Here is a 23,419-nt window from a genome sequence, read left to right as displayed (position 1 = left end):
CTTGCATTGATTGATGAAATATTAAATCAATGACAATATTGCATGTGTGTGTGGCACATCATATGGAAGCTTAATACAAAAATATGTATCTTCATATATAAGCAAAACAAATAAATGCCCCATGAGACGAGGGTCAGAGTGCTGCATGGGGCAACGACCAGACACACTTATCAAACGTCACGGCAGCAAGATATGAGCAGTAGTTCAGAAGCAAAGAGCTCTCACAGAAAATAGCGTGTGTGTGCGTGACTGTGTGTGTGTGTGTGTGTGTGTGTGTGTGTGTGTGTGTGTGTGTGTGTGTGTGTGTGCGCGTGCGTGTGCGCGGCTGTGTGTGCAGCTTTAACTCACGTCTGTGTCGGGGCCCTTATCGGCTCCAGGGCAGGAGAAGGTGACGAACTCATGGCAGCGCTTGTGAACCACGAAACAGCACACTGAGAGAGAGAGAGAGAGAGAGAGAGAGAGAGAGAGAGAGAGAGAGAGAGAGAGAGTTAGCGACACACAGGATGTTATTTTGCCGTTCTTGGATGTGCTCTGCTCAGTGCTGCCACTGTGACCATTTCCCTCCACGTCAGCAGAGGCTATAAGTGGGTAAGACACCAGGTGACATGATGCAGCTGTGAAAACTATACCCGTCTGCCTCTATAGCGTCTTCCCAGTCAGTCTCGGACTCCCGACATGCAATGTCTACTTATCCATCTTCTCAGTCAAGTCTCGGACACCCAATGGTTTAGGTTTAGGTTTATTACTTTATTTATTTAGCATGTAGTACAAAAAAACAACATATCAAAGAACAAAAATACAATGCAAGGAAGGGAAGAAGCCCAGCAGGCAGATTAAAAGTTCATAAAGAACAGTACAAAAGTCTACAAGTTGGCAAAGGGGGGCAGCTGTGCAGTAGCCTAAAGAAATAAAAACACAGACTGCACAAAAAACGGAAATAAACAATACAACAACAAACACACAAAAGAAAATATAACGCATCAAAGTAAAACATGTAATCTACAGAGAGGAAGAAATAGGATATTTCTTTAGATGTTAAAACTTGCTACCTATCTGACGGTCCGCTTTTGTGTAATGTGTAATGTCTGTGTCCCTTGTTTGACAAGCCTTATGCTACTATACTGTAGATATCATCGGGGATTTTGCATATATCGTAATGTCATGATATTGCAGTATAAAAGGTTCCCGGTTCGATCCCCCGCCCCCCCTCTTGACCCTGCATGGTTTTCCTCAGCCCCCAACCCACCAGTGTCGTTTTCGTCGACTAAAACTAAAAGACGAAAAATGTCCTTTTTCGACTATCCCTTTTTTCACTGACGAAAACTAAATGGAAACTACATGAAAGCTAAGCTATGATGACTACGACTAAGACTAAATATACTGACAATTTCATCAACGAACAAAACATACTCTCTCCCCATGCCTTCGGCCTGGTGGAGACAATAAAAACTAGACTAAAATGTTAGGAAGGGACTATAGTGGACAAGAGATCCAGCATAAGTCATTATACACTTGGCTGCATGCTGAACATAGCAGAGCTATTAGCAGAGCTTGTAGATCGGCTATTTTCAGCATAAACTCAGTCATTACGACTGAATCAAGGACCGCCAAAACACATTTTAGTCGACTAAATCACCTGTAGATTTAGTCGACTAAAATCTCATGATATTTAGAACTAGAAAAACTAGACTACAAACATTCCAGGTGACTAAAATGTGACAAAAAATAAATGAGACTATGACTAAAATCTAAATTTGCTGTCAAAAACAACACTGCAAACCACCATACACACATGCACGCACACACACACACACACACACACACACACACACACACACACACACACACACACACACAGAGACCATAATGTAAAAACAATAGCAGGGGGTAATCTATCCTAGGTCATTGTTTGCACCTTTTGAGTACCTCATATTGGAGAGACATCATATTGACTGCCTGGTCGATTTCATTTTTGCACCAACAGCAGCATGTCTGTCTGTCTGTCTGTATATTTTACTCACAACGTGACTCTGTGATCATCAACATCATCATCATAATAAGCATAATGCAGATCTCTATCGTATAATCCTTATTCAACCCGATAATCCATGCCATGAGCAATGTGTGTGTGCGTGCGTGCGACTGTGTGTGTGCGTGAGAGAGAGAGAAACAGAGGTTGTCTCTATATTCAGTGTTGCAGTACAGAACAGGAGAGAGAGAGACAGAGAGAAAGGCACAGAGAGGGAGAGATAGTAATATTAGCCTTGCAAGCAAGCACGCAAGCACGCACGCACGCACGCACGCACGCACGCACGCACGCACGCACGCACGCACGCACTTCAGTGGACACATCACAACTGCTTCACGCCAAAGGGGTTGAGAACATCATGGACAGATGGTCTCTTGTGGACCGTTGATATAAAAAACGTTTCTCTTGTACCGTGCTATAGCTGGCAGTGTGTGGGCGCCTTCTTTTATTGTTGATGTTGCCTGCTGCTCTTTGCCTATACAAACCTGCTTTTATGCTTTTCACCTACAGGTGTACGGAAGCTTTTTTTTTATAAAGACAGTGACCCTGCAGACACATATATACCGTACAGAGAAAAGCCAAGAGAGATGTCCCCTCAGTCAGCTGGTTATGGAACTCTATATTGTTCACAAACACAGCAAAGCCCCAGACCCAGACAGGACTAAACCAAATGATAAGACAGCAAAGGGAAAGCTACCGCACACATTGGAAAGAAGCAACGCAAATGCAGAGAAAAACTAGAACGCTATCTGACACAAACAAGAGAATACACAGTCACATTGGCAGTCAGGATATGGCCACGAATACGAAGAAAAAACCAAAAGAAAAACATACATACATACAATTAAACTTGAACAAAATGTTGTCCCCATCACAGTTCCTTACCCCACCAAACAGCTGACAACTCAAGTTAACCACTATACATCCAAAGCCTATTGAATGTCACCTCGCTTAATGTAGTCCAAGAAAACCTCTCCCACATCTTAAAGAATACATGGCAGGTTAGTTTCTCATGTGCCAAACTGGTCGTTAAATCCCTCAACCGAAAGCCGCTCGTATAGGGGCATTGACATTTTTCCGACATAGCGAATGCAACGGAGCGCCATCTGGCCAATTTGAAAATGTGTCTTTATTTTTTTAGTGTACAATTTAAAGGAGAATTCCGTGGCTTTCTTACCTTTATTTGTAGTCGTTACGTTCCCCACCAAAGAGGTCCAGGTGTTAGTATCCCAAGCGGCACACTTTACTACTTATTTCGCACGATAAGCACAAAAAACCCAACCCCCCCATTGAGGGCTTATAGTATATTAGGGAAATAGCACAATAATGCACTTTTGCACAAAATAACACCTGGCCCTCTTTGGTGGGGGATGTAACAACTACAAATAAAGCTAAAAGAAAGCCTTATTCTAGCATGGAATTCTCCTTTAATGGATAAATACTGAGTATACTGTACATACTGTAATTTGGGACAGAGAGGAACAGGACCTGATATAATGTACCCCAGACCATACTTTAATCCCCCACCACTGCATGGTCATCTCTAAATTGCAGTGTAACAATTGGGCTCCATTTACACAATCCATCATTGTGAGGAAGCAGCTGGCACATGTATGCATGCATGCAGGGGGCATATGTGGGCAGTGTAGTTCTACCACCCAGATGGTTGTTGTAGTCCTCGGAGGGAGAGCAGAGGTTGCTGTGCTGACACAGGACGGTCTGATTAATTAGCCCAGCCTTTTGTTCCAGCAGCCTAATTGCCCAGAGCACACAGCTGCGGGGCTTTGGAAGTGTAAAAAGCCGCTTACACAACTCAAATCCTGACAGGTCCGTGTCCATGTGTGCATGTGCGTGTGCGCGCACACACACACACACACACACACACACACACACACACACACACACACACACACACACACACACACACACACACACACACACACACACACACACACACACACACACACACACACACACACACACACACACACACACACACACACACGCTTTATCTCTGCTGTCGGTAGAAAAACCTCATAACTCCAAAATGTTCATTTTTCAGGAAATGAAAAATATACATTTTTCAGGAAATTATAAGAAAACCTTATATTTTTTTAAAACAAAGCAATACAGCCTCATCAAAGTTGGTGTTGTGACTTTATATATTGTCAATTACTTCCATGAGAGGGGGAGAGGTGGTGGAGTGAGACGTTTTGTCCAAAGCGCCTTCCTAGTACTTTCCATTAGTTCAATATTTTCGAAACAACACACAAAAAGGGTGTTCAATAGCACTGATTTATGCCAAAAAGAAAAAAAAATCTAAAACCTCAAAAATTGAGTTATGAGGTTTCCTCTTGACAGCAACGTTATGCTTTATGGCGCAGATAACAGAAGTGTGTGTGTGTGTGTGTGTGTGTGTGTGTGTGTGTGTGTGTGTGTGTGTGTGTGTGTGTGTGTGTGTGTGTGTGTGTGAAAGAGAGAGGCTTTGATCCGCACCGTCTCAGCCTCGGTTATACTTCCGTTGCACGCCAGTTGTCGCGCTGTCGTGCAGTGAATATAGCAGATCTACAAGCTCACAACGCGTCACGAACGTGACGCGTTGTGAGCTTGTAGATCTGCTATATTCACCGCACCCAAACACCGGCGTGAGACTATACAGTATATGAATAAGGCTTTAGCGGCACGGGAGCTTTGATCTGCATGAGGAGCAGGAGGAGAACAGACAGACAGACAGACAGACAGACATGGTTTTATAGGTCCCTGTAGATCTGATGCAACCAGCGATCGTCTACTGTACGACAGCAGTTAAATACAGAGCTGTATATCTCAGCTCAATATGAACTGGGTCACGTACAGTATGCAAACTAGGTAAAGTGGGACATGCTTATAAGTTTCTGACTGTATACGTGTGAGCGTGCAAACTCAAAATGTCCCCCTCCTCCTCGAGGCAGTGATTCAGTGTACAGTCCACTTCAGGCGAGGTGAGGGGAAGAGAAGAGAGGGGATTGTGTATAGGGATGGATTGGTTATTGTCCTGTCTCCGCTATTTCTAGCCTCAATTCTTTGTCACCAAGGGGGCGAGACTGAGTGTGTGTGTGTGTGTGTGTGTGTGTGTACATGCGCACGCACGCACACCCACCACACACACACACACACACAGCGGGTCCCCGGCAAAATGTGATACATCTCATCACATTTTTTTGAGTGGTGCAACCACTCCAAGGAACAGCAATGTCCGTGTTCACCTATGTGTTCACCTATGTATGTATGAGCACCAGCATGACTGACTACCAGTAGGGGCGCTGTTTGCCAGAAAGAGAGAGAGAGAGATAGTATTAGTGCTGCACTGTTGCCAGCTAACGGGGGAGTTGCACCACTCAGTTCACACGGGTGTGATTTTTTTTACTTACTTTAAACGACACAAATCTTGCATGATAGCCGTTGGCAGTGGCTCGGTACTAATTTCAGATGGGCGTCCGTGAACACACATTACATTTGGGAAACACTGCTTTAAACAACATTATATATTAGAAAGCATATAGCAAGCCTGCAATTTTTTTTTTTTTAACGCAACCCGCAACTACTAATATTTACGCACAACGACGGGGAAATATATACGCAATCTGTGTGAACTGAGCGATGCTGTGTGTGTGTGTGTGTGTGTGTGTGTGTGTGATTAACTAGGAACGAGGTCAATAGGTCATACTCTAAACACCCATAGGGACAGACAGACACACATATCCCTTTACCCATTTAGGCCTGATGTCGACATTAAAAAAAAAAAAAAATTAAATGTATTTTTTTCTGAAAAACCTCATGTTTCTGTATCAGTGGTTCTCAATATTTCATGTCAAGGACCCCAAAAATTACATGTAATATGCCGCCGCCCCCCCCATCTGAAAATATGTTGTTCCAGAGACCTCCCCCAGAAGCAAAGATTTGAGTTAAAAACTGAAACTCTGAAAGAATTTATATTCAAAGATTTGAGGCACATTTTCACGATTAAAAAAAAATAGCAGACATACAAGCTCGTAGCGCGGCACCGAGTGCCGCCCATAGAGCTTGTAGATCTGCTATTTTTCAATAGCTAAAGTATAACATAATGCTTTAAAACACCACCCGCCCAAATGGGTTTTAAAGGAGACGGTGTGCACCGCTCAAAAACAAACCCAAGTTGCTCATAACGGTAAGCAGCCTTGGCAACACTGCCACTGCACTGACCGTGACAGACACGGGTGATCACATGACCCATAATAATAATAATAATAATAATAATAACGCATGACTGTACTGTATACTGTACTCTGTAGGGAGCATGGGAAATGGAAGAGGAAAACAAGTCTGCCTCTACACCAGGGGTCTTCAACAGGTGGATGGTACCGTTTCCTTCAAACACAGTCGGTATAGTGCCGTCGCCTCACAGCTAGAAGGTCTCAAAAACATGCCGTCCGGGGAAGCTCCCCCCCCCCCCCCCCCGTCAGGTGAAAAGAAGCAGCTTGGACTCCTCATGCATGGAAGGAAGCATTAGGTCAGTCAGTCCGCTGCCCCCCCCCCCCAAGGTTGGCAGAGGAAGTGTAGCGCTCAGGATTACATTAGATAATTGACACTCATGGGTGAAAAAATGGGTTACAAAAATCGTGGGATAAAAATTATAAAAAAGAAATAAAAAGATTTAGAGGGGGATAAAAATACTTTCGCTACTAAGAAGTAGTAAAGAGAAAATAGCAGATCTACAAGCTCACAACACGCCACGGTGCAACGTGTTGTGAGCTTGTTAGATTGGCAGTTTTGGTTTCTCGTTTGGGTCTCGAGATAAAGGTTTGGGAACCACAGTTCTGGATATAATAGTTACACTTTCTCTTGAATTTTGTAAAAGTTTTAACAACATTTAGACGTGAGGCCAATAAAAAAAAACAGTATGCGAGTGAAAACCCTATGTTTCTATGTCAGTGGTGCTCAACCTGCATTTTCATAATCTGTATTTGACCGCGGACCACCATCTGAAAATATGTAGTTCCAGGGACCCCCCCCCCCAGAAGCAAAGATATGAGTTAAAAACGTTCGCTCTGAAAGAATATATATTCAAAATAATAATAAAAAAAGCAGATCTACAAGCTCATAGCCACACTATAGCCCCATTCAGACCGAAGAAGCTGCTTTAAAAAGCAGAAGCAGAACTCTAAAAGACGCAGCTTTTTTTTGAGAAAGTGGGCGTGTACAAGGTACCTGTCACTCAAGCTGCCTGGACTGGCTGTCTGGCTTTGAGACGAGAGACAGGCAGTTTGAGCAGATGCGCATTTGAAAGTCTAAAATGTAAAATAGCGACTGTAGAGGAGAAATAATTATATATTTAGTTACATCATAACCTATGTATGGATGAATAAATAATATAATCTTGGTAAACTTGTTTGTAAATAACCGAACGGACGGGATCTCAATCCTCCCCGTCTTCAGCGCTCATGTCTCCCCCCCCACTCCGCTCTCGTCTCCCCCAGGCCACGAGCGAAACCCTCCGGGCATTTTTTTAAATGGCGGCTCTGTATGTAATGTTAATGTTGATTTAGAAAGAGCATACCGTAGAAATACAATTGTATATATCCAGCACGTCGTAAAAGCAATTAAAACAGCTTATGTTTACGTGCGATTTCCGGACATTCAGTCCCAAGTCTCCCGTGGAAGGGAGCCCCCATCTCGGCGCTGTCTGTCTGTCACTGACCTCGGCTGGCTATATGTGGCAGTAGAGTCAGACCGCTCCTCCACCACCCCCACGGCACGGACCCTCACCGTTTACACTACAGCATCATTACATTTAAAGTTTGCTTTTAATTAGCAGATGATGTGAAACATTGTGCCAACTAGTAGTAGGCTATGCATACTTTAATTACTTAATTAATAATCAATATCACGGTGATATTATCACCGGAACGGAGTCCAGTGCAACGGACCTGTGCACATGCATATCATACAACTGATATAAACTTTATATCAGTTGTATGATATGCATGTGCATAGAGAGATCAATAATTAATAGCCTTTATAATAAAGGCTATTAATTATTGATCTCTCTCGCGCACACACACACACACACACGCGGTGCATACGACGCGCTGGGGACTCTGGACTTTAGTTCTTTGTCTATAGACTATATATATATATATATGCTCATTTATAAACCGTGTGTGTGTTTAGTCCACGGTCAGAGACAGCTACGGGGTTCAGTTGTTCACCTCGGTGGGAACCGGGAGGGGGTAATTACTGCAGGGGCACTGAGAGAGAACTGGCTCGCAAGTGAGCCCCGTGTCGGCTCCTCCACGGTGCTCAATATTTCTCACACACACACACACACACACACACACACACACACACACACACACACACACACACACACACACACACACACACACACACACACACACACACACACACACACACACGTGTTCTATCTATCTATAAATATAGGCTAGTATCTACTATCTTTCAACTTTTGGTATGAGGTTCATCGATAGGCCTACATGAACGCAATAGACCAATTGAAATGATTCCCTCAAATAAATCTTATATGCGATTGGTTTATCGATTCAGAACGCAGCAAACCAATCACAAAACATGGGCAACATATTGCATAAATAGAGGGGGTACATACAACTGATATAAAGGCTATTAATTATTTTTTAAAGGTATGATCAAGGCCCCACTCCTGTAGTACATTACTACAGGAGTATGTGGTACAGCGCCACTGTACCACGGTGATAGTGCCTCGGGTGACCTGCGGCCAGACCCCGTCGTCGAGGAGAAACCTCGAGCTTTCCCCTCGAGCGAAAGTGGACCGACTTCTGGACCCTGTGGCCCGGCCCGCGGAGGACCCCCTAAGTTGAGACTGGGTGTCGAGGAGCGTAAACCAGTGATCAACCCCCTGTGCTCAGGGCGAGGTCCCGCGACAAGGGCAATTAATTTTAGTGCGATGAAACGTCCCGCAAATCGTCTCCGAGCACACACGAGGACCGGCACAGAAACGCGCTGAGAGCGGGCTGCTACTCCCCTCTTCTCGGGGAAGGTTTTGGGGAAAACTGTTGTTTGTCTATCTATCTATATCTGCTAATTTATCAACCGTGTGTGTGTGCGTGCACTGTTTAGTCCACAAACAGTCCACAAGCGACGGATAGCGTTCTGGAGAGTTCAGTTCAGTAGTCCATCCATAGCTTCGATGAGAACCGGAGGGGGGGGGTGAATGCACGATGACTTGTACCCAGAAACGTGACAGTCGCGACGGCACACGGAACACAACCTGTTTTCACCGCTTCGACAACTTGTTTCTCATATAAACTTTAATTTCTATCACAAAATATGCTATGGTCTTGCCAAATATCCATTCATATTTCATATACAGCCCATATTTAAAAAGTTTATTTTTTAATGCGGACAATTGGCTCGGACAGCTTTTTCAAAGCTTTTTGGTTTCGTAAAATGAGCTCAACTCCGCCTCCTCAAACCACGCTGTGCTCTGATTGGCTACACGCAGATTTTTAAAGCTCCAGCTTTTAAAAGCTGCTTTAAAGTTAAGGTTCGGTGAGAAAAAAAAAAAGCAAAAACAAAAAAAAGCTATTCTTCCAGCTTTTAAACGCAGAAGCTGTTCTGCATAGAGATAACATGGGACGAAGAAGCAGAAGCTAGCTTCTGCTTCTTCGGTCTGAATGGGGCTTATGAGTTTATAAAATAAATGCACCGTCTCCGTCTGTCCGTCTGTATAACTCGAGAACCGTTCGCCCGCCCCCACCGACTTCAAATTCGACACGCGCGTTCCACTTCCACCAACAGGGGGTGTGCAGTGGCCGGTGTCGAGTCGGTCGGAAACCCACGCTTATCCAGAAAGAACCGCCCCCAAAAAGGCCTCCGTCGAGGTCCGGGCTCTGCATGGACACGGCCCTCTGTCCAGTGTCCGGATATTATGGCCTGTTCTGACGACCGCATATTATAGACTCCATTATTTGGGGCATGTGCCTGACAAAGAACTCCATATATGGAGCATAAAAAGGGACAGCGGACATAATATCTGGGTTGGGGGCACGCATTTCAAACTTGCATCGTTCCAAAGTAGGCCCAGTGCCCAACGCGCACCGCTGTAGAGGGCCCCCACGGGCACCGCTCTATATAGTAATGCTTAAAACACCAAAAGGGGTTCACACGTGCTGAACGGGTAAATATGCCACATCACGATGAAGTTATGTCAGAGCGTGCCCTTTATTTAATCAAAGTGTGGCATTTCCAACACCTGCTGTGGCTACATTATGGACCTGCTTTTGCTCAGCTGCACATAGTAGACCCATTAACGAGGCCTTATGAAAAGGACTAATTGAGCAGTCTTTAATCAGGCAATGCCCAGAAGAGGGCAGGAGTCACGCAATGAATTCAGTGCTACTGTTTAGCTCGTGTATGTAGATCTGCTATTTTCAGTGTAAAACGCGGGCCATTGAGAGGAGAGGACCAAATGTACTGTAACCATCTTCTTACTAGAAACATTAACGTGTCAAACCCCCCCCCGAGGACTGTGTTTGGGTAATAATTACATACTGCTGCACCAAAGGATAATTGTATACTGTGCGTGTGAGCGTGCGCGCGTGTGTGCGTGTGCGAGTGCAAATGGATGCTTCCCCAGCAGTGAAGGCATTCAACACTCACACAAAACTCCTTTTCATGCAAATCTAAAACTCCTTTTCCAAACTAAAGGAGAGGGAGTGTCCCTCCCCCTCTGTTAACTGACGTCTTACTGGTTGACTCAGTGTGTGTGTGTGTGTGTGTGTGTGCGTGTGCGTGTGCGTGTGCGTGTGTGTATAGCTAAAAGGTCAAGGTGAGTCGTCAGACAGTCGGACTCTGACTCTGACTGACAGGTCCGACTCTGACCTTTTCAGCAGACTCCTCCCATTGGGGCGCGTTGCCCCCGGCGACAGGCCGCGGCAGTCCACACTGTGTGTGTGTCTTCCTGGTCCCCTGAGATCGGTGCTATACAATATCCCATTCTGACCTGAGATCAGATTCATACGAGGTTTCCCCACTGGACACACACTGGTCTGATGAACCCATTCTGACCCGAGATCAGATTCTACAAAAAATGCAGATTTTTCAATAGCTATAAAGCATAACATGATGCCAACACCAAAATGGGTTCCCGTTCAGAATGGGATATGCATGACCACGGCACCCTCTCCCCTGCGTGCGTGCGTGTGTGCATGGCGTGCGTGTGTGCGTGCGTGCGTCCATTTGGTTCCATTTGTACATGCTTCAATCAAGTTCAATCAAAGGTTCTGTGAGTGTTTCCTCCCCCCCAATAACTGTTAAATAGGCTGTATCGCCATAGTAACCATTGCCATGCATGTAAACAAGTGAAAATTGTGAAAGTGATGAAACAAAGCAATGAGCCGAGCACCGGACAGAATTGGAACTTGAACTCATTTTTTTTTCTTATTTAAAAAGATGACGCTAAAACAATTGTATACTCTCTCCTGATTGGCTGAAACGTTGTCACCCTATTATACTGTACCCGAAAATGTATTTTTTTCCTTTTAATAAAGACTGAGACTCCTGTAATTGCTCAAACAAACAGTCGCTATAGCAACGATTACCATCACAGAAGCAATTTAAAAGCAATCACTACCCACTACCTCTCTAATCTTCGAGAGGATTATGACGGTGAACTTGAACCCCCCCACGCCAGATGAGAACACAGAGCTGTAAAACGTTATAAGATTGTAACCAGCGTATATAGAGAGCCAGCAGGACACACATGTAGCACAAGCACAAACAAACAAACAAGAGTTTGTTTGTGTGCTCAGCGCTCAGAGCTTTCCTCTTAGCAAAACAATCCGTTTCCTTACATAATCGCCATGCAGACATTAGTGTGCAGCGGAGGCTTCCAAACCAAACGCCACAGGCACACTGTGCTCCGTATGCATACGCACGCTACACACGCACGCACACGCACACACACAGAGCCGTGGGGACGGTGGATCAATCAGCTCAAAGTACATGCAGGTGGGAGGGGTTCCACATTGCCACATGCACGTCCTCCCAGACAGTTACACACACAGAGGAGACGCATCACAGTGGTCCTTCCTTCCACACTCATGAATTAAATATCCTTTCTTTCACATAAGCACACGCACGCACGCACAGACACGTGCACGCGTGCGCAGCCGCACACACACACACACACACACACACACACACACACACACACACACACACACACAGCTGTTGTCTCCGGGCAGAGAACTCTTACCTCCATTGTAAAGTCGCCCGAACGAACGGCCTATTAAGCTCCAAGAACAACGAGGAAATAATACCAGTGTTGATTTCGTCGACGAAAACTAAAACGAAAAATTTTCCATTTACAATGGGATGAATCTAGAGTTGCAAGTGATCCAAGTCACTTTACACTTGAGCTGATCTACAAGCTCACAACGCGTCGCAGTGAACTTGTAGATCGGCTCTTTTCAGCAAACAAGTCATTACGACGGCATCAAGGCCCACCAAAACACATTTTAGTCGACTAAATCGCCTGTAGATTTAGTCAACTAAAATCGTATGATATTTAGTCGACTAAAACCCCAAACACCTAAACACCAAAACATTCCAGGTGACTAAAATGTGACTAAAACTAAAATGGAAACGTTTCAAGGACTAAAACTAAAATAGAAATTTGCTGGCAAAAACAACACTGCAAGCACGCTCAGGACCTGGACGAACTGGTGACGTCATGTCTCGTTATAGGGGCCAAATCAAGTCAAACCAAGAGCAGTCACATCTGGCCCAGAATATCACCTGATTTCAACCGGCTATACATTCTGGCCACTAAGACGGACATACAGGTACCCAGGTACTTTTAAATACCTAGAGGTACCTATGGGTGTCAGGCCGGCAGAAAGGAATGGAACCCCACCGTACATGGATGAATCAGAGGGTTCCGATCGAGGCCTGCAGGCCAACTTAACCTGAGGACGATTCTACAAATGCCTTCTAAGTCCCGACAGTTTTCGGAAAGACCCACATCGCCCTCATTCATCAACTCAAAATATGGGCGCACACCGGAATTACCGGCAATTGTCGGCATTTATACCATTTCCGCCAAAGCTTGAAATTGAACGTGTGTGCCAGGACGAAAATCACGTCTGGTCGGGAGCTGTCGTATATAACGCTTTGTCCTCGGCTGTTTCTCTGTCGTACACGCTTTGTCCTCGTTGTCTGAACTGCCGACACGCCGTCACAGGCATCTAAACATTATGTTTTCACTCCTAATATGTTAATATAAAACTGTATGTACAGTATATACAAATCGCGCAATTAAAGACAATAACCCATTTTATAGGAGGGAACCCCTTTTAGTGTTATTATAGCATCATGTTAGATCTACAAGCTCGTAAGCGCGCCACTCAGGTATTTGCTTGTATAGGTCTGCTATTTTTGAAAAATCGAAGAACCACTGACAAATAGCTTAAGACGTTTTTAGAATCTGATCTCAGGTCAACAATGGGTTAAACCTGGATGGGGGTTCATTTGGTTACAAGGTTTCACAGCGTGCACTGCACACCCAACGCCTGGGCAATATCTCTGGAGCGCGGCGGTGCAGGGCGCTTTTAAGTGAGGCGGGGATTCATTAGCGATGGTGTTCTTCTTATCCGGCTTGAATGTTCAAAGTCGCCGTTGCAAAAAAAAACACTTGTCTGTGTGCGCCAGCAAGCTCTGATAACAACCACAGATCAAAGGCAGAGAATGAAGAAGACGATGCCTGTGTTGTTGTCGACGATGGTGTGTGCGCGTGCGTGTGTGTGCGTGTGCGTGCGTGTGTGTGTCAAAGACGCAGCACAGACATGACGCCCGGATCACACAAACCTTCAAATCATGATCCTCTCGGATCACACACACAAAACCTTTCAAAACATGACGCCTGCGGATCAAAGACGTTCTTACAAGTGGACTATATAGCAATATATAGACAGTGGTTTTCTGTTGTCGGCGGCGTGCTATTCTTTTATCTCTCTTTTGTTTCCGTTTGTATATAACTTTAGAGGACGACTTCAACCCATGTCTTCGTAGAACTGCTCCTGATCGCCTGATGCTCGTTGTTTTGGCGACGGAAGGTCGCGGCTATAACTATGTGGAACGGAGCATTTCCCGTCAGTTAGTGTGTTCGGGGCACCATACTGTAACCATTTACAGTATAGGCCTGACGTCGAAATTATGAATTTTATGAGTTTTCTGAAAAACCCATGTTTCTATGTCAGTCGTTCTCAACCTATTTCATGTCAAGGACCCCCGAGATTATTATGTTGGGCTGCCGACCCCCCCCCCCCCCCCATCTGAAAATACCTTATTCCAGGGACCCCCCACAAGCAAAGATTTGAGTTAAAAACGTTGGGCTCTGCACTACATTTTCACGATAAAAAAAAATATATAGCAGATCTACAAGCTCGTATAGCGCCACTCAGTAACCTTCCGGTTGTCCCTATATGTGAAGCCTTCAATTAGGGACAAACCAATAGAAGTCTATGTAGGAGAGCCGCCATTGGACTAAAGCCCCAGGAAGTGAACGGAGTTCACTGATGTCATAGTATTATGCGACCTGCTGTTAAGCCACATACGGAGATCCCCGATGTCATCGCTATTGGGCCAGCAACTCTATCTGAACTCAAACCATCAGATCTCCATAATACTGTATATATGGATATATTTCAGAACCCGTTCTGAAATTCCATTATGTTGATCCCCTTCGTCCCCACATCCATCCTTCCTCTTCGATGTCTCCCTTTTGACTTATACCTGTCCATTCAAATCTCAAACTCTATAGACGGGCCTGCCCCAAAGTTATTAGTGCAGCCTGCACGCCCGGCAGTCGGCAAAAAACTAGAGTTCTCAACAGGCCCGGAAATTCAGGCCCCGGCCCTACCTGGGTAGCCTGGCTAATAAGCCAGACCGAATCAGCCAGCCGTTGGCAATTTTTTTGTGATTCGAGTCTGGGTTATTAGCCATGCAGGCTATAATACCTGGGCCCTCATCAAACCCTGTACACACTCACAGAGAATGTGATCTCCATAATACTGTATGGAGCTGACCTGTTCTGACATTCCATAATATGTTGATCTGACCTCATCAAACCCTGTAAGACATGCTCCTTATATGGCCAGTACAGAATTAATTCCATTCCGTCAACGAGGCGGAAGTGTGCACGCGACCTCACCCTTTGGGGCGAGGTCACTTCTCACTGGTAATATAATATCACTGCGTGAAAAGAGGAGTTAGCGGGCAATCACGGGCACTAGATTTGCCCGTAAACCTCAAGTTTAGCGGGCATATACAGTAATATACAGGTGTGATGGTACAATTCGGGAGTTTACCGGAGTTTGTTGGAAAGTTTAACGGGAGTTTCCTGTAATATACACACATCCGTATTCCGTGCTTTTTGCGCTGCTAATATGGTAGCCCGAGGCTATACTTGTTTACTGATGATAACATGTGTTCATCATGAACTGGAATAAAGCTACACACAAATTAAGTGTGTCTTCGGGAGCCTGGAGGAGGGATACATTACATTCTAATAAAAGCTGAAACAAATGTAATGTCAACAACCAACGAGACGGAGAGAATTTGTGAATTTGCGTGCACGTTGAGTCAGACGTATAAGTCAAACACGAGCACTTACAGACACGATTAACAACATTGACAAAGAAAATGAGTAAATATCGGATGATGAAACGGATGAACTGCATGAGTCACAGTGGAATATGAATCACATTCTGATACAAAACCTCTTGGTTTTTCTGGTCGTGATTTCATGTACTGGAATGCGTTTAACCTTGCTAACCGCAAGACAAACACTCTTTAACCCATTTGAACAAATTAAAAAAAAATCTGTTTTTTCCTGAGAAACCTCATGTTTCTATATCAGTGGTTCTCAATATTTAATGTCAAGGACCCCGAAAATTATATGTAATATGCCACCGACCCCCTTCTGAAAATGTGTTTCTGTATAGCCATGAGGCCCATAGGGGGCAGGAGCCTATCTCCTGTTTCTGTAGCCATGAGGTCTATAGGGGCAGGAGCCTATCTCCTGTTTCTGTAGCCATGAGGCCCATAGGGCAGGAGCCTATCTCCTGTTTCTGTAGCCATGAGGCCCAGGGGCAGGAGCCTATATATCTCCTGTTTCTGTATAGCCATGAGGCCCATAGGGGCAGGAGCCTATCTCCTGTTTCTGTAGCCATGAGGCCTATGGGGGCAGGAGCCTATCTCCTGTTTCTGTAGCCATGAGGCCCATAGGTGCAGGAGCCTATCTCCTGTTTCTGTAGCCATGAGGCCTATGGGGGCAGGAGCCTATCTCCTGTTTCTGTAGCCATGAGGCCCATAGGTGCAGGAGCCTATCTCCTGTTTCTGTAGCCATGAGGCCCATAGGGGCAGGAGCCTATCTCCTGTTTCTGTAGCCATGAGGCCCATAGGTGCAGGAGCCTATCTCCTGTTTCTGTAGCCATGGGGCCTATGGGGGCAGGAGCCTATCTCCTGTTTCTGTAGCCATGAGGCCCATAGGGGCAGGAGCCTATCTCCTGTTTCTGTAGCCATGAGGCCCATAGGTGCAGGAGCCTATCTCCTGTTTCTGTAGCCATGAGGCCTATGGGGGCAGGAGCCTATCTCCTGTTTCTGTAGCCATGAGGCCCATAGGGGCAGGAGCCTATCTCCTGTTTCTGTAGCCATGAGGCCCATAGGGGCAGGAGCCTATCTGCTGTTTCTGTAGCCATGAGGCCTATGGGGGCAGGAGCCCATCTCCTGTTTCTGTAGCCATGAGGCCCATAGGGGCAGGAGCCTATCTCCTGTTTCTGTAGCCATGAGGCCCATAGGGGCAGGAGCCTATCTCCTGTTTCTGTAGCCATGAGGCCCATAGGGGCAGGAGCCTATCTCCTGTTTCTGTAGCCATGAGGCCCATAGGGGCAGGAGCCTATCTCCTGTTTCTGTAGCCATGAGGCCCATAGGGGCAGGAGCTTATCTCCTGTTTCTGTAGCGTGAGGCCCATAGGGGCAGGAGCCTATCTCCTGTTTCTGTAGCCATGAGGCCCATAGGGGCAGGAGCTTATCTCCTGTTTCTGTAGCGTGAGGCATGCAGCTTGACGTAAAAGTACAGGAACAGAGCAGGACAGACGTTATTGTCCCACTCTGGGGGGTGAACGTGTCATGGACACATATACAGTAACACAACACACTGCCCACTGGATGAATCAACACAGATGGAATCATCATGCCTATACAGTAGGTCATCTATAGATGCATCATTATGCTGGATCTTTGACTATACAGATATACATTTTAATTTAAATGCCAGGGCTGCCATGCATGGGCTGATCCAGGGTCAGCTCAGAGCAGCCATGTGGAGCAGCAGATCACACTGCACAGGACTCACCATGAAGCCTGCAGGGTTTCTGTGCAGCGTGCTGCTCACACACACACACACGCACACACACGCAATATAGAAAAAACTGTTTGTTTTTCATCATAGCTCCCTAACAATCCTTGGTGTGTGTGTGTGTGTGTGTGTGTGTGTGTGTGTGTGTGTGTGTGTGTGTGTGTGTGTGTCAATAGGTCATACTCTAAACACCCATAGGGACAGATAGACAGACACACATATCCCTTTAACCCATTTAGGCCTGATGTCGACATTTAAAAAAAATATTTTTTTAATGTATTTCTTTCTGAAAAACCTCATGTTTCTGTATCAGTGGTGCTCAATATTTCATGTCAAGGACCCCAAAAATGACATGTAATATGCCGCCGACCCCCCATCTGAAAATATGTTGTTCCAGAGACCTCCCCCAGAAGCAAAGATTTGAGTTAAAAACTGAAACTCTGAAAGAACATATATTCAAAGAGTTGAATAGAGCTTGTAGATCTGCTATTTTTCAATAGCTAAAGTATAACATATAATGCTTTAAAACACCACCCGCCCAAATGGGTTTTAAAGGAGACGGTGTGCACCGCTCAAAAACAAACCCAAGTTGCTCATAACGGTATAGGCAGCCTTGGCCACACTGCCACTGCACTGAGTGACAGACACGGGTGATCACATGACCCATAATAATAATAATAATAATAATAATAATAACGCATGACTGTACTGTACTGTACTCTGTAGGGAGCATGGGAAATGGAAGAGGAAAAGAAGTCTGCCTCTACACCAGGGGTCTTCAACAGGGGGATGGTATCGTTTCCTTCAAACACATGTAGTCGGTATAGTGCCGTCGCCTCACAGCTAGAAGGTCTCAAAAACATGCCGTCCGGGGAAGCTCTCCCCCCCCGTCAGGTGAAAAGAAGCAGCTTGGACTCCTCATGCATAGAAGGAAGCATGAGGTCAGTCAGTCCGCTGCCCCCCCCCCCCCCAAGGTTGGCAGAGGAAGTGTAGCGCTCAGGATTACATTAGATAATTGACACTCGTGGGTGAAAAAATGGGTTACAAAAATCGTGGGATAAAAATTATAAAAAATAAATAAAAAGATTTAGAGGGGGATAAAAAATACTTTCGCTACTAAGAAGTAGTAAAAAGAAAATAGCAGATCTACAAGCTCACAACACGCCACGGTGCAACGTGTTGTGAGCTTGGTTAGATTGGCCGTTTTCACTATAGTTTTGGTTTCTCGTTTGGGTCTCGAGATAAAAGGTTTGGGAACCACAGTTCTGGATATAATAGTTACACTTATATGAGAACTCTTTCTCTCTCTTGAATTTTGTCAAAGTTTTAACAACATTTAGACCTGAGGCCGATAAAAAAACAAAACAGTATGCTGATATGAGTGAAAACCCTATGTTTCTATGTCAGTGGTGCTCAACCTGCATTTTCATGTCAAGGACCCACAGAATAATCTGTATTTGACCGCGGACCACCATCTGAAAATATGTAGTTCCAGGGACCCCCCCCCCCCCCTCCACCAGAAGCAAAGATACGAGTTAAAAACGTTCGCTCTGAAAGACTATATATTCAAAAATAATAATAAAAAAAGCAGATCTACAAGCTCATAGCCACACTATGAGTTTATAACATAAATGCACCGTCTCCGTCTGTCCGTCTGTATAACTCGAGAACCGTTCGCCCCCCCCCCACCGACTTCAAATTCGACACGCGCGTTCCACTTCCCCAACAGGGGGTGCTGCAGTGGCCGGTGTCGAGTCGGTCGGAAAACCCACGCTTATCCAGAAAGAACCGCCCCAAAAAGGCCTCCGAGGTCTCTGTCCAGTGTCCGGATATATATAGAGCTGGCCTGTTCCGACGTCCGCATATTATAGACTCCATTATTTGGGGCATGCCTGACAAAGAACTCCATATATGGAGCATAAAAAGGGACAGCGGACATAATATCTGGGTTGGGGCACGCATTTCCAACTTGCATCGTTCCCAAGTAGGCCCAGTGCCCAACGCGCACCGCTGTAGAGGCTCCATTAGTAATGCTTAAAACACCAAAAGGGGTTCACACGTGCTGAACAGGTAAATATGCCACATCACGATGAAGTTATGTCAGAGCTTGCCCTTTATTTAATCAAAGTGTGGCATTTCCAACACCTGCTGTGGCTACATTATGGACCTGCTTTTGCTCAGCTGCATAGTATAGACCCATTAACGAGGCCTTATGAAAAGGACTAATTGAGCAGTCTATAATCAGGCAATGCCCAGAAGAGGGCAGGAGTCACGCAATGAATTCAGTGCTATACTGTTTAGCTCGTCTGTAGATCTGCTATTTTCAGTGTAAAATGCGGGCCATTGAGAGGAGAGGACCAAATGTACTGTAACCATCTTCTTACTAGAAACATTAACGTGTCAAACCCCCCCGAGGACTGTGTTTGGGTAATAATTATACTGCTGCACCAAATGATAATTGTATACTGTGCGTGTGTGTGTGCGTGCGCGCGTGCGTGTGTGCGTGCGCGAGTGCGTGTGTGCGTGCGCGAGTGCAAATGGATGCTTCCCCAGCAGTGAAGGCATTCAACAGTCACACAAAACTCCTTTTCATGCCATCTAAAACTCCTTTTCCAAACTAAAGGAGAGGGAGTGTCCCTCCCCCTCTGTTAACTGACGTCTTACTGGTTGACTCAGTGTGTGTGTGTGTGTGTGTGTGTGTGTGTGTGTGTGTGTGTGTGTGTGTGTGTGTGTGTGTGTGTGCGTGTGTGTGTGTGTGTGTGCGTGCGCGTGTGTGTATAGCTAAAAGGTCAAGGTGAGTCGTCAGACAGTCGGACTCTGACTCTGACTGACAGGTCCGACTCTGACCTTTTCAGCGGACTCCTCCCATTGGGGCGCGTTGCCCCCGGCGACAGGCCGTGGCAGTCCACACTGTGTGTGTGTCTTCCTGGTCCCCTGAGATCGGTGCTATACAATATATGCATGACCACGGCACCCTCTCCCCTGCATGCGTGCGTGCGTGCGTGCGTGCGTGTGTGCGTGCGCGTGCGTGCGTCCATTTGGTTCCATTTGTACATGCTTCAATCAAGTTCAATCAAAGGTTCTGTGAGTGTTTCCTCCCCCCCCAATAACTGTTAAATAGGCTGTATCGCCATAGTAACCATTGCCATGCATGTGTAAACAAGTGAAAATTGTGAAAGTGATGAAACAAAGCAATAAGCATTTTTTTTCTTACTTCGCAAAAAGATGACGCTAAAACAATTGTACTCTCTCCTGATTGGCTGAAACGTTGTCACCCTATTATACTGTACCCGAAAATGTATTTTTTTTCCTTTTAATAAAGACTGAGACTCCTGTAATTGCTCAACAAACAGTCGCTATAGCAACGATTACCATCACAGAAGCAATTTAAAAGCAATCACTACCCACTACCTCTCTAATCTTCTAGAGGATTATGACGGTGAACTTGAACGTACCCCCCACGCCAGATGAGAACACAGAGCTGTAAAACGTTATAAGATTGTAACCAGCGTATATAGAGCCAGCAGGACACACATGTACTGTAGCACAAGCACACACAAACAAACAAGAGTTTGTTTGTGCTCAGCGCTCAGAGCTTTTTCCTCTTAGCAAAACAATCCGTTTCCTTACATAATCGCCATGCAGACATTAGTGTGCAGCGGAGGCTTCCAAACGCCACAGGCACACTGTGCTCCGTATGCATACGCACGCTACACATGCACGCACGCGACACACGCACACACACACACACACACAGAGAGCCGTGGGGACGGTGGATCAATCAGCTCAAAGTACATGCAGGTGGGAGGGGTTCCACATTGCCACATGCACGTCCTCCCAGACAGTTACACACACAGAGGAGACACATCACAGTGGTCCTTCCTTCCACACTCATGAATTAAATATCCTTTCTTTCACATAAGCACACGCACGCGCACACACACGTGCACACGCGCACAGCCGCACACACACACACACACACACACACACACACACACACACACACACACACAGCTGTTGTCTCCGGGCAGAGAACTCTTACCTCCATTGTAAAGTCGCCCGAACGAACGGCCTATTAAGCTCCAAGAACAAGGAGAGAAATAATACCAGTGTTGATTTCGTAGACTAAAACAAAAACATGTCCGTCGACTAGCCGCAATTTGCAACTCTACTTTTTTTTTTTACAATGGGATGAATCTAGAGTTGCAAGCGATCCAAGTCACTTTACACTTGAGCTGATCTACAAGCTCACAACGTGTCGCACCGCGACGCGTTGTGAGCTTGTAGATCGGCTCTTTTCAGCAAGTGTAAAAACAGTCATTAATACGACGGCATCAAGGCCCGCCAAAACACATTTTAGTCGACTAAATCGCCTGTAGATTTAGTCAACTAAAATCGTATGATATTTAGTCGACTAAACACCTAAACACCAAAACATTCCAGGTGACTAAAATGTGACTAAAACTATAAATGGAAACGTTTCAAGGACTAAAACTAAAATAGAAATGTGCTGCCAAAAACAACACTGCAAGCACGGTCAGGACCTGGACGAACTGGTGACGTTATAGGGGCCAAATCAAGTCAAACCAAGAGCAGTCACATCTGGCCCAGAATATCACCTGATTTCAACCGGCATACATTCTTGGCCACTAAGACGGACATACATGGATGAATCAGAGAGTCCGATCGAGGCCACGGGCCAACTTAACCTGAGGACGATTCTACAAATGCCTTCTATAAGTCCCGACAGTTTTCGGAAAAACCCACATCGCCCTCATTCATCAACTCAAAATATGGGTGCACGCCGGAATTACCGGCAATTGTCGGCATTTATACCATTTCCGCCAAAGCTTGAAATTGAACGTGTGCAGCCAGGACGAAAATCACGTCTGGTCGGGAGCTGTCGTATATAACGCTTTGTCCTCGGCTGTTTCTCCGTCATACACAAGCAGAGAGCAGCGTTGTCTAAACTGCCGACACGCCGTCACAGGCATCTAAACACATGTTTTCACGCCTAATATGTTAATATAAAACTGTATGTACAGTATATACAAATCGCGCAATTAAAGACAATAACCCATTTTATAGGAGGGAACCCCTTTTAGTGTTATTATAGCATCATGTTAGATCTACAAGCTCGTAGCACGCCACTCAGGTATTTGCTTGTATAGGTCTGCTACTTTTGAAAAATCGAAGAACCACCGACATAGAAACATAGCTTATAATAAGACATTTTTAGAATCTGATCTCAGGTCAACAATGGGTTAAACCTGGATGGGGGTTCATTTGGTTACAACAAGGTTTCACAGCGTGCACTGCACACCCAACGCCTGGGCAATATCTCCGGAGCGCGGCGGTGCAGGGCGCTTTTAAGTGAGGCGGGGATTCATTAGATCAGAGAACACAGCGATGGTGTTCTTCTTATCCGGCTTGAATGTTCAAAGTCGCCGTTGCAAAAAAACACTTGTCTGTGTGTGCGCGCCAGCAAGCTCTGATAACAACCACAGATCAAAGGCAGAGAATGAAGAAGACGATGCCTGTGTTGTTGTCGACGATGGTGTGTGCGCGTGCGCGTGTGTGTGTGTGTGTGCGTGTGTGTGTGTCAAAGACGCAGCACAGACATGACGCCCGGATCACAAACCTTCAAATCATGATCCTCTCGGATCACACAAACCTTTCAAAACACGACGCCTGGATCAAAGACGTTCTTACAAGCGGACTATATATGTAGCAATATAGACAGTGGTTTTCTGTTGTCGACGTGCTATTCTTTTATCTCTCTTTTGTTTCCGTTTGTGTAACTTTAGAGGACGACTTCAACCCATGTCTTCGTAGAACTGCTCCTGATCGCCTGATGCTCGTTGTTTGGCGACGGAAGGCCGCGGCTATAACTGTGGAATGGAGCATTTCCCGTCAGTTAGTGTGTTCGGGGCACCATACTGTAACCATGTACAG

The 23,419-nt window shown here is 45.5% G+C and overlaps 1 protein-coding gene and 1 long non-coding RNA gene across 2 annotated transcripts in view; one reads left to right on the top strand and one right to left on the bottom strand.

Annotated features, from left to right (window-relative positions):
* Positions 1–23,419, top strand: part of LOC308324578 — a 139,757-nt gene that overhangs the window by 52,092 nt on the left and 64,246 nt on the right. The window lies entirely within an intron of this gene.
* Positions 1–23,419, bottom strand: part of prkcab (protein kinase C, alpha, b) — a 201,909-nt gene that overhangs the window by 126,374 nt on the left and 52,116 nt on the right. Inside the window, exon 3 of the mRNA XM_080776670.1 lies at positions 349–431. Coding sequence (XP_080632796.1) covers positions 349–431 — 83 coding nt within the window. The remainder of the gene's footprint in view (positions 1–348; positions 432–23,419) is intronic.

The sequence above is a fragment of the Protomyctophum bolini genome (assembly GCF_963924005.1).
Source record: "Protomyctophum bolini genome assembly, chromosome: 11".
Lineage (NCBI taxonomy): Eukaryota > Metazoa > Chordata > Actinopteri > Myctophiformes > Myctophidae > Protomyctophum > Protomyctophum bolini.
This window is presented reverse-complemented; position numbering and strand designations above follow the sequence as displayed.